The sequence below is a fragment of the Stenella coeruleoalba genome, assembly GCF_951394435.1.
Source record: "Stenella coeruleoalba genome assembly, chromosome: 16".
Classification (NCBI taxonomy): domain Eukaryota; kingdom Metazoa; phylum Chordata; class Mammalia; order Artiodactyla; family Delphinidae; genus Stenella; species Stenella coeruleoalba.
The window spans coordinates 19,677,955-19,694,687 of NC_137162.1; the positions used below are offsets into that span (position 1 = coordinate 19,677,955).

Consider the following 16,733-nt stretch of genomic DNA (forward strand, 5'->3'; position numbering starts at 1 on the left):
CTACTACCAACAAAATAAAATCCAACTTCCTTGACATTCAATAACACTGCAGTCTAATATCAAACCACCTTTCTGGCCTCATTTCCCAACACCAATTTGATAAGACTCTACTCTTCCACTATATATGGGCTACTCACTCTTTCCTGGACAGAGCTTATGATGCCACCTTCCTGCTTCCATGGCTCTGACCCCTTTCCTTATTCTTTCCTTAGATTCAAAGTCTCTCGCTTCCTCATGGCTCAGGATACATTCTCCTTGACTATCCAGGCATTAGCTGTTTGACTATGACCACAGCATTTTTACATCACGAGCCAGTATATACAAGTTTCACAATTCTACATTTAACTTTACTTCAAGCAACGCACTTTGGTATCTTCTATTCTATTTTACTTCTTTTTCAAATGACTCACTAAAATGACTGCATAGACTACTTAATGGGTTTCAACCTTCAGGTTGAAAAACAATTTTAATGCATCCTTCTAGACATTAATTGTTAACATATCATACATATCCTGGTATTGAAAGAGGCAACTTATAACTACCAAACTACAATGGCCTTAACCTTAAGGATAGGACAGGGTATCTTATACTTCATTTTATGTACCATGATGCCAAACACAGTATTTATTAATCCTTACTGAAGAGAAAGACTGATATTACACATAGCTATCATATTTATGATCAGATACGATGATTGACTGTTTTGTGTTCCCATCAACTTGTTTCAAACTGTAGTTATGATGGTCAAAATGGCTAGTTTTTTTTTTTTTTTTGCGGTACGCGGGCCTCTCACTGTTGTGGCCTCTCCCGTTGCGGAGCACAGGCTCCGGACGCGCAGGCTCAGCAGCCATGGCTCACGGGCCCAGCCGCTCCGCGGCATGTGGGATCTTCCCGGCCCGGGGCACGAACCCGCGTCCCCTGCATCGGCAGGCGGCCTCTCAACCACTGCGCCACCAGGGAAGCCCAAAATGACTAGTTTTTAATAACACTTTGATCTATACTTTCTGCCTTCCTACCTTACAGGATTAAACAATGGTTTTGCATAGTGGGAGGACACAGTAAGTACTCAATAAATGCTCATTTTCACCATTCCTTCAGAGGTATAAGAAAATCTCTATATGGAGGACACCGATTACCATTCACTGGGCATGTTCTCTTTTATCACAAATACTCGGGGTACTTCTGCTCTGCCTAGGAAGGCATTGTAAGTCCAGTGTCCTCATATGGTCCTTTTAGCTTTGCCAAAGTGGGGATAAGAGTAAGCCTTTTGTTTCAATGGAATGACAACTATTAAGGTTAAAGGGCCTCTCCTGCTGTCAGCACTAAGGTTCTTGATCATTAAAGTCCTATTAAAGTTGTTGACTCTTTCAAAAACACCTTCAGTAATCTGAATTAAGAAAATGAAAAAGCAATGAAGTGATCTAAAATCTGTACTGAATGGTTTCTTCTCTGGCAAAGGACCCAACTTATAAGATAAGCCAATGGGGCAATGTAAATTCTTGATTTTCAAATCTCAAAGACTCAGAAATAAAATTAATTTTACCATGAGATGATTCACATAGGCTCCTGAGGAATGCAGAACAGCTAAAGGTATTCTACTTCCCTTTACTTCTACCTCCTGAGCCTGTTACGACCTATTGTAGGTCTAGAGGGACAGGGTGAATACACAGGTAACAAATGTTCTGTACCACCTAGACCAGGCTCAGTGTAACCATCAAGGTTTTAGGCAGAAAAAGAAACCCAGAACCTATCCAAGAAAGAATCTGAATTTCCTTATCAGGTCTGAAACTACCTAAAAGCTCCCTAATGGGCTATAGGCATCTTGGGGTAATTGTGGGCCAGAGCAAACTACTCTGTGCTCGCCAGACCCTCTGAAATCTGGGAGTACGAACCTCAACATTTGTTGGCTATTGTCTCCTCAAGGCCAGACCCAGGGCTTCAACAATCTTAGGGCTCTGTTTAAGATAGCCATCTGGGGACTTCTCTGGTGGCACAGTGGTTAAGAATCTGCCTGCCAATGCAGGGGACACGGGTTCGAGCCCTGGTCCAGGAAGATTTCACATGCCACAAGCAACTGGGCCTGTGTGCCACAACTACTGAGCCTGCGCTCTAGAGCCCACGAGCCACAACTACTGAGCCAGAGAGTCACAACTACTGAAGTACCACTACTGAAGCCACAACTACTGAAGTACCACAACTACCGTGTGCCTAGAGGCCGTGCTCCGCAACAAAGAGAAGCCACCACAATGAAAAGCCCGCGCACCGCAATGAACAGTAGCCCCCGCTCGCTGCAACTAGAGAAAGCCCGCAAGCAGCAACAAAGACCCACCTCAGCCAAAAGTAAATAAATAAATAGATAAATTAAAAAAAAATGATAGCCATTTGGAATTACTCTGTCTTTCACTAACAATTTAAAATCATCTACTCTAATTCTCACTGCATTGCCCCAGTAAAAAAACCCCACTAACTTGGAGTAGCTTTATATGCAAGATTTTAGAACTAAGCTTTTTAAAAAAACTTTTGATATGAACATATTGTATGTAGAGCAGCAAAATTTCAAAAATATGACTTGCTTCAGGGATATGTTTTCAGAATGAGAACAAAATCAAATCACTCTTTTGACAGTGAATTACTTTCCTCATATAAGCTCACACTCAAAAGCAAATGAAAGGTAAAGCCAAAATTCTATTTATTTTAAAGGATGCCAAATCTACGTTAACTTTTTATTTAATATGTCAAATAAAAACAGTGCCTTAGAAAAAAGGATCATTAAATAGAACTGGGTGGGGGCCTAAAAAGTGTAATAGCAATACAGGCTTAAATATTAAAAATATTCTTGTGCTGCTTTCCTGCTCTTTGGCTAAAACATCCCCCCCACCCCTCCCTTTAAATCATCCTGTGTCTACCAATATTTGTTTTCTTGTTAGATCCACTTTTCAGAAGTGGAGTATAGGTTATTCAATTGTATTCTTCCTTTAACACTCATCCTCTGACACATTCCACTAAATTAGAAATTTATTTATATTGATAAATATCCCTTTTAAAAACAAATATATCTTGGAAAGGTTAATTCTATATTACCTTTCAACCTCAAAGAAGAGAGGGAGGGAGGACGAAAGAACAGGAGGGAAGACGGGAGAGAGGAGAAGACATAATTTGAGAAATAAAGACATCTAGGACTATCAGAAGAGGACAGAAAAGGATAACTGAACCATGCCTTAAGAGAGGTAGGGTAGGAAACCAGCCAGAAAGTCTTAGACGTAAGTAAATAAAATGGGAACAAAAAGCCTTCACTGGAGAGAGCAGAGATCAGGTACAGTCCAGGTGATAAAAGCCACACATGCTACTCCAGTGCTATAGACAAATATGAGATTAAACAAGTTACAGGGCATATCAAAGTAATACTATGGGTGATAAGGTTATCAATAAGTCAGAACTGATATACAGAATGCATTGAATGAAGTTTACTCAAAGGTTTTAAAAGCTCAATTCCAAATACTTTACTAAACAGTCTCTTTACTCTCGTGTTAAACAAAGGTTTTTGCTAGATTTCCAATGAGGGTCTCTCAAGGGCCACCTTCATGTGGGTGAAATAATTATAAAAGCCACATGTTTACCAGTATTTAAAACATATGGCCCAAAAATACACTCTGTGCTCTAAAGGTCAAGAGAAGGTTTTATTTTTAGTATCTTCAAAGCTGTTATTTCTTAGTCCTTTTGCCATGTTTAAACTAGCCGGATACTTCCTTTAATATACTAGAAATATAAGACAGAAAAGACTCTTTAAAACATTTCCTGCCAAACTGCTTTGCCTCAAACTAGCAAAACATTTTTGACTAGACCACTGAACTTTGCTCCAGTTTTATCCTTCATTCAGTATTAAAGCTACCATCTACTATACATGCATCAAATGCTAGACACCAAGAATACAAAACTGAACAAAACAGAATCCCTACCTTTGAGGTAGTCATAGTCATTTGGCAGAAAGAGACATATAAACAGATAATTATAAGACTACCTGATTAAGTTTTACAGTAGGAGATGTGAACAGAGCATTGTGCAAATAAAGTGGTAAAAGCCACTAAGTCAGCCTGGAGGAAAATGCTAAGCCTCTTCAAGAGGATTTGACATTTAAATTCATCTGCAGTGAGGCAGTTAGGTTAGTCAATATGTAAGGGCCCTGCTATTTAAAAAAGGGCAGGACAAAAAGTTGAAGGTCATAGAGATCTTGTATGTCAAAAATGGGTGGTACATCCAGCTATTCTACTTCTGGGTATTTATCCAAAGAACAGGAAAACAGTGATTTGAAAAGATATATGCACCCCTATGTTCATTGCAGCATTATCTACAGTAGTAAAGATATGGAAATAACCTAAGTGTCTATCAATGGATTAATGGATGATGTGGCATGTGTGTGTGTATACACACACACACACACACACACACACACACACATACATGCACACAAGGGAATCCTACTCAGCCATAAAAAAGAATGAAATTCTGCCATTGGTGACAACATGAATGGACCTTGAAGGTATATGCTAAGTGAAATAAGCCACACAGAGAAAGACAAATACCTATGATTTCACTTGTCCGTGGAATCTAAAAAAACAAAACAAAACAAAAAAAACAAACCTATAGATACAGAGAACAGATTACTGGTTACCAGAGGGGAAGGAGGTTGTGGGGCAGGGTGCAATGGATGAAGGTGGTCAACTGTATGGTGGTCACTTTTTAGTGCATACAGATGTCGAATTACAGTGCTGTACATCTGAAACTTATATAATTTAAAAAACGGCTAATATAAACAATTCCAGTTTGTTGCTTATTACTTTAACCTCCGTACCAAAAAGAGAATATTTAGTTATTCAATCCTCATCTTCTCCCCCAAACTTGTCCTCTTCCTACATTCCTTTTTTTAGTAAATGATAATACAATCTAAAACTTAACCTTCCATAGCCAACTAATCACCAATTTCTATTGATTATATTCCATACTATTTCTTTATTCTGTCTACTTCTATCTCCAATGGCTACCATCATCTCTTACCTTGGAGGCTTCCAATGGCCTCCAAAGAGTTTTCTTGTCTCTGAGATCCCTTCTGCCAATCAGCCAATTCTTTATACTGTAGCCAAAGTGATCTTTCCAAAACCCAAATATGATCATATGACAACCCACTTTAAAATCATTCAACTGCTTACTGCTCTCAGAAAAAGTCCAAACTCTTCAGCATAATTGTCAACATCTGGCCTGGCCTGCCTCATGCTACCATCTTTTATACTCATACTGAACCTCTTGCAGTCTCCTCAACAAACAGTGCTCACTATCCTCTGGAAAGTCTTCTAAGACTCCCTCAAGAGAGAATCAGGTGACCTTCAAAAATGATCTTTCAGCATCCTCTGCTTCTCCATCATCATACTTACCACACTATACAGTATCATCATACTTACCACACTATACAGTATTTTAATTACTTATCTTTCTCTCCCAGGAAGCTATAAATCCCTTAAGGTCAGAAACTGCCTTACACATTCTTGTATTTACTATGTAAAGCATTACGCCTGCCTGGCACTGACATATAGATGGTGCAAGATAAAGATTTGTTGAATGCATGAATGAATGAATGAATGAACTGCAAAGAAAGAGAAATTCAATATCCTACAATTTCCCATAATAGTTATTAGCTCCATTACAGAAACCTAATCCTTTAGCAAGACCATATTTAAGCCATGAACCTATCAAAATTAACCCGTTGAGACAGAAATAAAGAACGCTCAACATAAACTCAAAATTCAAATAAACTTAAGAGTATATTTATGTCTTCCAGTTTAGATAGCGTAAGCGGACTACTTTTTGGAGAGAATACACATATATCAGAACCATGATATGTTACACATGTAAAAAAGTTATAACTACATATGCAATATATTTTCACAGGTCAAATATTGAGTTTGCTTTTTAACATATATGAAAGCTGCACCTCATCACTGACTCACCGATTCTTTTCCAGCTCATTGTGTGTAGACCTAAAAGGGAGAAAAAAAGGGGGAAAAAAAGAGTATTAGCCATGTTTTGTTGCTGAGGCTATAGAACGGGGGATTAGCTTAGGTACTGCTAAATAAATTCACCCAGTTAATTTATTTAACAATGCAATACATGGTCAGACTTCTATCTATCTCACTCATCAAGAAGAAATAGTCTATGTTCATTAAGACTGTTCATTCAGGTATACTGTTTTCAGTTAACAACTCTAAATATTTTGAAATTAGGATCTCATTGTCATTTTTGATAAAATTGATACTAGCAAGTATTCTCTTGCCTACTTCTAGGGTCCTACGTTTTACTGATTTGTAGACATCATATTAGAAATTTTAATTCAAACATAATCCCATTTTTTTTGTTTAAAAAAAAGGTATATGTACTTCCGTGTCCTCTTCTATCTCCACTTACCTACTCCTAAACATAGGGAGAGAAAAAGTTTTGGCCACCACAGAAGCTGAAACAAGCTTGTCTTATTGCTAAGTGATACAGACAAATTCAAGCCTTCTTTCCTTGAATGTGAAACATAAACCAAAAAAAGTTATACAAGGGAAAAAAATAACATGAACAGAAGAAAATATATTAATAAAATAAAAAACACATGTTTAAAAGACTGGGAGGATACACCTCAAAATGCTAACAAAGTCTTCCGTTTGTGACTTTTTTCATTTTACTTTTTAGTATTTGTTACAATAATACTTACCATCTATTGAACAAGCTGAGTGTCTGCTAAACAGTTAACATACATTACCTCATTTTATCCTCCAAACAACCCTCATTTTATAAACAAGAATACTGAGGCTCAGAGAGGTAAAGAGACATGCTCTTGTCCCAAGAATATAAGTTGCAGCCATGATTTAAGCCCACGTCTTTGTTACTCCAAACCCCAAGTTCTTAACCACTCAGTGACAAGCAATACTGAAGAGAGGTTAAGGGCACAGACTCTAAGGCCTGACTGACTGGGTTCAAGTATTGTGTGGCCTTTTAAAAGTCCCTTCATTTCTCTGTGCTCAGTTTTCTCATCTACGAAATAGGAAAAATAACAGTACTTGCCTCATATGATTGTTATGAGGAATAAACAAATTTATGTTGAACATCAAAATATAACAAACTCTACCTAAAGTTAGCTACTATTAGAATTATGTTATACTCAGTTCTCTTGAATAAACGTATTATTTTTACAATAGTTTGGCATTAACAATAATGGAATTTTATAAAGGAAAATTTAAGTTCCTGTCATCAGAACTGAAACTTTAAGCATTTAATATATTCTGGTTAATGTCAAAAGCCTTCAGATTATTATATTACTAATTACTTTAATCTGATTTATTATTTTAATGGATATTTAATAATCAAATTTCTTAATTTTAACAATATTTTTGTCAGTCTCATAATTTGTGGAAATTTTACCCACTGTCTTAGTTCAAGAGCCAAAAGCCTTCTTTGAATTACTGTCTACTGTCCACCTTTTGCTTTCTTAGCAGTTTCATAAGGTCCAAGTGACACAGGATGAAAAAGACTGATGTTCATTTTTTCTTAAACATCTTTAATGGAGTATAATTGCTTTACAATGGTGTGTTAGTTTCCGCTTTATAAAAAAGCGTATCAGCTCTACATATACATATATCCCCATATCTCCTCCCTCTTGCGTCTCCCTCCCACCCTCCCTATCCCACCCCTCTAGGTGGTCACAAAGCACAGAGCTGATCTCCCTGAGCTATGTGGCTGCTTCCCACTAGCTATCTATTTTACATTTGGTAGTGTATATATGTCCACGCCACTCTCTCACTTTGTCCCAGCTTCCCCTTCCCCCTCCACATGTCCTCAAGTCCATTCTCTACGTCTGCATCTTCATTCCTGTCCTGCCCCTAGGTTCTTCAGAACCATTTTTTTTTGATTCCTAATATATGTGTTAGCATACGGTATTTGTTTTCCTCTTTCTCACTTACTTCACTCTATATGACAGACTCTATTTCCATCTACTTCACTACAAATAACTCAATTTCGTTTCTTTTTATGGCTGAGTAATATTCCATTGTATATATATATACCACATATTCTTTATCCATTCACCTGTCGATGGACACTTAGTTTGCTTCCATGTCCTGGCTATTGTAAATAGAGCTGCAATGAACACTGTGGTATATGACTCTTTTTGAATTGTGGTTTTCTCAGGGTATATGCCCAGTAGTGGGATTACTGGGTTGTATGGTAGTTCTATTTTTAGTTTTTTAAGAAACCTCCATACTGTTCTCCATAGTGGTTGTACCAATTTACATTCCCACCAACAGTGCAAGAGGGTTCCCTTTTCTCCACACCCTCTCCAGCATTTACTGTTTGTAAATTTTTTTCTTTTTTTGCGGTACGCGGGCCTCTCACCGTTGCGGCCTCTCCCATTGTGGAGCACAGGCTCCGGATGCACAGGCCCAGCAGCCACAGCTCACGGGCCCAGCCGCTCCGCAGCATGTGGGATCCTCCCGGACCGGGGCACGAACCCGTGTCCCCTGCATCGGCAGGCGGACCCTCAACCACTGCGCCACCAGGGAAGCCCCTGTTTGTAGATATTTTGATGATGGCCATCCTGACTGGTGTGAGGTGATACCTCATTGTAGTTTGATGTTCATTTTCAAGAGATTATCTTAATAAGAGAACATCTCTCTCTCTCTCTCGAGATGTAAAATAAAATCTCAGGATGCTTTAAGAGTTCAGACAAATTAATGGCAAGGATATATATGACTCAGATGGGAGAAACAATAAAAACACAGCACTTTCAGTATAACACAGACTCAGACTTCAAAACTCAATAAATTACAACCGAATCTCTACCACATATAAGTATTTATTAAAAGGTTTAAGTTCTTTGTTGTTCGAATGAAATGTCAAAGTAAATCAATAAGTTAGAAGAGGGAAAAGGTGTATTTGAAAGAGATTTAAAGCAAAAAAATATTGTCCAAAATTTGAACGTGTGATCAATAATAAAATATCCCACCCACCCCCTCTTAGTAAGTTTTGGTTTAATTGCCTTAATCTGAGAAGAAAACTCAGAACAAGTAAAACAAAAACAATGAAATACTATAGTAAGGGGACTTCCCTGGTGGCGCACTGGTTAAGAATCTGCCTACCAATGCAGGGGACATGGGTTCGAGCCCTGGTCCGGGAAGATCCCACATGCCTTGGAGTAACTAAGCCCATGTGCCACAACTACTGAGCCTGTGCTCTAGAGCCCATGAGCCACAACTACTGAAGCCCGTGTGCCTAGAGCTCATGCTCCACAAGAGGAGCCACTGCAATGAGAAGCCCGCACACCGCAACGAAGAGTAGCCCCCACCTTTGCCGCAACTAGAGAAAGCCCAACGAAGACCCAACGCAGCCAAAAAATTTAAAAAATAATTAATTAATTTAAAAGAGAGAGAGAAGCAGAGAAAAAAAAAAAGAAATACTACAGTAAGTAATAAATGGAAATAATCTATTTAGAGAGACGAAGACTATGCACCGTATACTTATTTCAAACAGTTTGGTATTTCCACATATGGCCCTAAATGCAAAAGATATATATCCGGGCTTCCCTGGTGGCACAGTGGTTGGCAGTCTGCCTGCCGATGCAGAGGACGCGGGTTCGTGCCCCAGTTCAGGAGGATCCCACGCGTGGCGGAGTGGCTGGGCCCGTGAGCCATGGCCGCTGAGCCTGTGCGTCCGGAGCCTGTGTTCCGCAACGGGAGAGGCCACAGCAGTGAGAGGCCCACGTACCGCAAAAAAAAAAAAAAAAAAAAGATGTATATCCAAAGATAACCAATTGCTGAATTCCAGCATTATATTGAGCCTACTATCAAAGCTTATACCAAAAGAACATAATCTGAACCACTGCTGTGAACAAAATTAAAACAGCAGGTTCTTCCCAACTCTCTCAGATTTTTCTTTATTATCTTCTTAAAAAATATAAAATGATAGCTAAGTATATGAACTTTTCCACCAAACCAGAAAATGTATGCCATATCTAGTTATACCACTAGTAAAATTTAACAAGATTTCCAAATACCAAGAAGCAAAAATGATCACATATGTACTAATCTTTATCATATTGCCGTATTCTTCCAATTTTTAAAAAATGCATCAGTAGCATTTACTCCTATTTTGATGACTTTTTTGCCTCTAATATCAAGTCAACAAATACTGCATATCTTCAATGTTCAAAATTGTCTTAAGCTGCAAGGAATCAGAGACAGTCTCTAGCTGGTAGATTAAGACATTTACAGGAATAATTATAACTCAAGGCAAAACAAATATATTAAGAAAGGTACAAAGTGTTGTGAGAGTTTAAAGGATGCAGAGTTTACTTACAAATGGGGCTATCAGAAAATGGGGCTTTAGAAAAGGGGACGACATTTGGTCTGCGGCTTACATGATGAGTACATTTGCTACTACTAGAAACCAGACCTAGTAGGGAGAAGACATTCCAAGTGGAAAGGATATAGCACAAGCAAACAAGCAGAGTTGTGAAGTCCAAAGCAAAACCAGAGAACAAAAATGGAAAAAAGCCCTGAGTTTAAATATTAGCCCTATCACTCACATTAGCTGTGGAACTTTGAACAAATTATTTAACCTCTCTAATTAACAGTTTTCTCGTTTGTAAAACTGGAATAATACCACATGCCTTGGCTGGGTTACTGTGAGAATCAGAGAATAATGTAAAAGCATCAGCACCTAGTAAGTATTCAGTAAATGTTAGCCACTGTAAATATTCTTATTATTTTTAACAAGACTGAAAATATACTACCTAAAACAATGTTAAACATATTGCATGGGGCAACAAATTGAGAGGTTCTTAGTAACACTTGGAATTAGCCTGGAAACAACCAACCAACCATAATGATTAAAAAAGAAACTGAAGGAAAAGACAGGTCTTTTGATCATTTAGTCGGCTGTGCGGACAGTATAAGATTTAAGGTATGACGTCTAATTATACGTACACACAGAAAATAACGATCCAAACAGTGCTGGCAAACAGAGAAGTTGAACGCATCACATCCTAGCACACTCAGAAACAACCTCTTTGCTTCCCTGAGCCTATGTGCCTGACCAAACCCTTCCAATAATATGCCATTAAAATAACCCATTATGATAAATTCCCTATAAAGCTGAGATGTTCTGAATAATCCACCTGGTTAGCACACTTTTCTTCTCCAAACAAAAATACACCTCTGAGAACAAACACTATGAACTGTCTTCCTTTCAGACACTCTTACTCTGAATGCTTAACAACTTCCAAGGACAGGGATAAAGACATTTCTATCATTTTATCATCAAATCACAGTAATCTTTTTCGCAAATACTATCCCTTTAAGAGACATGCTAACGTATTCTCTGCTTGAGTGGGAGTCATTATCTCAACCAAATCTGTGATTTTTCACTGACTACAACACTGCTTTAATATGTAAACTTTTAATTCTTTAGGGTGCAGTTTGGTGGCAGTCAATGAAATGAAGCGTAGAATTGAAACTGCACAAAATTGTACCATTTGGCTCAAGAGTAGTACCACCATGGAAGGAAAATAAAAGCCCCCATTCCCAGAATTAATATTCTCTTCCAACAAAAGAAAAGACTTCTATCTTTGTTGGATTAATGAGCCAACCCCTAATTTGTTAACATTTTCATTTCACTTATTTTCTAATCCTAAAGTGCCTAGTGGATGTTGTCCTCCACACAATGAAAAGAACACATTCTATGATGCTAAATGAATATTTTCTAACTGTATCCTAAAGCTTAAACTTCAGCTTTATTAGAGCAGGGGGTCTCTAAAGTATATACCTAAAGGGGTTGAAAAAGAATTGGTTGAATAGTGAAACTTCTATTTATGTTTATTCTTCTTCTTAAACTTTATTCTATATTTATAAAATATTAGTACAGTGATACATGTATACAATTATCAACACATACAAATATATTAGGTATACAGTAGTTTTTTGCTGCTAGTGGTATATAATAAAGTGGTCAATAAAGTTTGAAGAACACTGTAATAAAAGAAAATCATGCTTATTGCCAATAAAGTAATTCTTTCAAAGAAGTAGTTTTGTACATTTATTTCTATCACAAGTACATATTTTAAAAAAAACATTAAAGACAGTAAAACTTGAATACTGCACTTTTAGGAAAAATGCCTCATAAGAAACGTACTACTTCTTCCATAACAATAACAAAAAAACCCACCACAATAACTAAGACCACAAAAAAGCAAGTGTCTAAACAGGATGCATAACAATAACTACAATTAATAAGTTTTTCTTAAAACTTACTATCAAAGCTGAATATATGCATACCTTATGATTCAGCATTTTCCCTCAGAGGCATACACCAAACTAATATACATAAATATGCTCACCAAAGGACATACAAGAGAATACACATTCTTTTCATACTAGCCCAAAACTGGAAATTCAAATGTCCATCAATAGTAGGATGGATGAATAAATTGTGGAACATTCATATTGATATAATGTAATACTATAGAGCCCTGAGAATGAACTATTATGCAATAACATGGATGAATTTTCAAAATTTCAACATAGTGCTGAATGAAAAATGGCAGATACAAAAATACACACTGCATAACCCCATTCGTATAAAGTTAAAAACTGGCAAAACTAATGGTATCAAAAGAAGACTGTAGTTACCTCAGGTAGGGTTGACAGTAAGTCTGTAATATTTTATTTCTTCACCTTTGTGAAAATTCATCGAGCTATACACTTAGGATTTATACACTTTTCTGTATGTACATTTTCAATAAACAAGAAAAAATGAAAAAATTACACATGAATCAAATTCAGTAAAAATCAATTCTTATTTCAAAAACAGCAAACACTCTAATTTGTCTCTGGTAAATCTTTTGATATATTACATAAACGTCCCTAAGTTATGCACTTTGTAAAGCATAATTTTCAATAAATTTAAGTACTAAAATCATACAGAGGGCTTCCCTGGTGGCGCAGTGGTTGAGAATCTGCCTGCTAATGCAGGGGACACGGGTTCGAGCCCTGGTCTGGGAAGATCCAACATGCCGCGGAGCAACTAGGCCCGTGAGCCACAACTGCTGAGCCTGCGCGTCTGGAGCCTGTGCTCCGCAACAAGAGAGGCCGCAATAGTGAGAGGCCCGCGCACCGCGATGAAGAGTGGCCACCACTTGCCACAACTAGAGAAAGCTCTCGCACAGAAACGAAGACCCGACACAGCCAAAAAAAAAAAAAAAAAAAAAAATCATACAGAGTAAGTTCTCTAAGCACAATGGAGTTAGAAATCAGTAACAATAAGATAACTAGGAAAATAGCAATATTTGGAAAATAAGCGACAAATCAAAGAAAAATGACAAAGAAATCAGAAAATATTCTGAACTGAATGATAATGAAAACACAACATGTCAAAATTTGTTGGATGTATCTAAAGCAGTACTTAGAAATGTTTAGCTTTAAATTCTTCTATTAGTATAAAAAACAAAGTTAAAAATCTATGGTCTAACTTTCACCTTGAGAAGCTACAAAAAGAAGAGCAAATTAAGCCCAATGAAATAGAAAAGGAAATAAGAAGTCACAGGTTAAAGAACAAATCACAAAGAAAACAAAGTATCTTCAGCTGGATGATAAAGAAATACAACATTTCAAAATTTGTGGCATGCAGCTAAAGCAGTGTTTAGAGAAAAATATTTCTAGCTTTAAATCCTTATGTTGGGGTAGGGGGCAGTGATGGAGTCCAAAATCAATGCCTTCCACCTTTAGAAGGTAGAAAAAAAGCAAAGTAAACCAAAAGAAGGTGGGCAATGGATCTCAACTGTGTGGGCTATTTTTCCCACCAGAAGATATTTGGCCACATCTGGAGACATTTTTGGTTATCACACCAGGGAGACACTACTGGTGTTTTGTGAGGAGAGGCCAGGGATGCTGCGAAACATCCAATGATGCTCAAAACAGAATTATCTGGCCCAAAATGTCAATAGTGCTGGGGTTGACAAACTCTGAAGTAGAGGAAGAAATAATAAAGCCAAGAACAGGAATAAACAAAATAGAAGACAGGAAACAACAGAGAGTATCAATAAAACCAAAAGTTGACTTTAAAAAAAAAACGCAGTAAAATGGATAAACTTTTCTAAAACTGATGCAGAAAAAAGGCAAAAATTACGAACACAAAAAAAATAACTAATATCAGGAACAAAAGAGAGCACATCACTACAGATACTACACACATTAAAAGGATAAGAGAATATTATGAACAGCTTTATGCCAATAAATTCAACATGTAGATGAAATGGACAAATTTCTTGAAAGATACAAATTATCAAAACTAACTCAAGAAGAAATAGAGTTAGTGTCAGCCTTGCATCTATTACAGAAATTGCATTCATAATCAAAAACCTGCCCACAAACAGAAGACCTAAATAGACGTTTCTCCAAAGAAGATATACAGATTGCCAACAAACACATGAAAGAATGCTCAACATCATTAATCATTAGAGAAATGCAAATCAAAACTACAATGAGATATCATCTCACACCGGTCAGAATGGCCATCATCAAAAAATCTAGAAACAATAAATGCTGGAAAGGGTGTGGAGAAAAGGGAACACTCTTGCACTGTTGGTGGGAATGTAAATTGATACAGCCACTATGGAGAACAGCATGGAGGTTCCTTAAAAAACTACAAATAGAACTACCATACGACCCAGCAATCCCACTACTGGGCATATATCCTGAGAAAACCATAATTCAAAAAGAGTCATGTACCAAAATGTTCATTGCAGCTCTATTTACAATAGCCAGGACGTGGAAGTAACCTAAGTGTCCATCAACAGATGAATGGATAAAGAAGATGTGGCACATATATACAATGGAATATTACTCAGCCATAAAAAGAAACGAAATTGAGTTATTTGTGGTGAGGTGGATGGACCTAGAGTCTGTCATATAGAGTGAGGTAAGTCAGAAGGAGAAAAACAAATACCGTATGCTAACACATATATATGGAATCTAAGGAAAAAAAAAAAAGGTCATGAAGAACCTAGGGGTAAGACAGGAATAAAGACACAGACCTACTAGAGCATGGACTTGAGGATATGGGGAGGGGGACGGGGAGGCTGTGACGAGGTGAGAGAGTGGCATGGACATATATACACTACCAAGAGTAAAGTGGATAGCTAGTGGGAAGCAGCTGCGTAGCACAAGGAGATCAGCTAGGTGGTGTGTGACCCCCTAGAGGGGTGGGATAGGAAGGGTGGAAGGGAGGGAGACGCAGGAGGGAAGAGATATGGGAACATGTGTATATGTATAACTGATTCACTTTGTTATAAAGCAGAAACTAACACACCATTGTAAAGCAATTATACTCCAATAAAAATGTTAAAAAAAAAAAGTCATGGTGCCATAAGAGCAAGGAAAAAATTAGCGAGAACAACAACAACAACAAAAAACAACCTGCCCACAAAAAAACTCCAGGCCCAGAAGTATTCATTGGCAAATTTTACCAAGCATTTAGGGAATAAATAATACTAATTCTACAGAACATATTTCAAAATATAAAGGAAATGGAAATATTTCCCAATTCATTTTGAGGCCAGTATTACCCTGATACCAAAACCTGACAAAGAACTTACATTGAAAAACAAAACAAAACAAAACCACAGACTACTATTCCCTCAAGAACACAGACACAAAAATTCTTGAGAAAATATTAGCAAATTTATAGAAACTATCAGTTTTACAATAAAAAACTTGTCTGGTCTTTGTCCCAATTTCCTGGGACAGAGCTTAGGACACCTTGGAATTTCCTCAGTTATAGGAGTGTCTTCTGTTATTCATGGTGGGCTCTTGGACCACTCTTGAGTTTATGCTAGGGAGATGACTTAAATTGGACTGGTCATGCCAGAAAGACCAGCCATGTAATTAGAGGATTCAGGCTTTGAGCAACTGATACCAGCCAACCTCTGGGGAGAGGAGGGTCACTAGAGAGTTCAATCACATGGTGAATGATTCAATCAACTGTGACTACATAATGATATGGAAATAAAAACTCTAGAATCCAAGGTTCAGGTGAGCTTCCTGGTTGGTGAACACATCAATCTGCCAGCAGGGTAATGTATCCTGATAGTACACGGACAGGACACAGAAGCTCCATGCCCAGGATTCTCCAGGACCTCACCCTATGCATCCCGTCATTTGGCTGGTCGTGATTTGTATTATTTATAATAAAACCTGTAATCGTAAGTATAGCACTTTCCTGAGTTTCATGAGTAGTTCTATTGAACTACTGAACCTGAGGGGATTGTGGGAACACCTAAATTTGTAGTCAGTTGGTCATAAACGTGGGTGGCCTGGGGACTCTTAAACTTGCATCTGGCAACTGTAGTGAGGGCAGTCATGTTGGGGACTGCACCCTTAAACTTGTGGAGTCTGTACTAACTAGAGATGTTAGCGTGAGTATTGTAAAATACACCATGACCAAGTAGGGTTTATTCCAGGAATGCAAGATTAGTTTAAGGTTCAAAAAAATGAAATCAGTGTAATTAACCATATTAACAGAATAAAAAAGAAAAACCACAGTATAATCTCAATAGATGTAGAAAAAGCATTTGACAAAATTCATCCATTCATTCATGATAAAAACTTTCAGCAAATTAGGAAATAAAGGAATTTCCTCAACTTGTTAAAAGGCAT

The 16,733-nt window shown here is 37.5% G+C and overlaps 1 protein-coding gene across 3 annotated transcripts in view; it reads right to left on the bottom strand.

Annotated features, from left to right (window-relative positions):
- Positions 1 to 16,733, bottom strand: part of MXI1 (MAX interactor 1, dimerization protein) — a 100,283-nt gene that overhangs the window by 44,328 nt on the left and 39,222 nt on the right. For all 3 annotated transcript variants that reach the window (XM_079899389.1, XM_079899390.1, XM_079899391.1), the window contains exon 3: positions 6,000 to 6,029. In XM_079899389.1, coding sequence (XP_079755515.1) covers positions 6,000 to 6,029 — 30 coding nt within the window. The remainder of the gene's footprint in view (positions 1 to 5,999; positions 6,030 to 16,733) is intronic.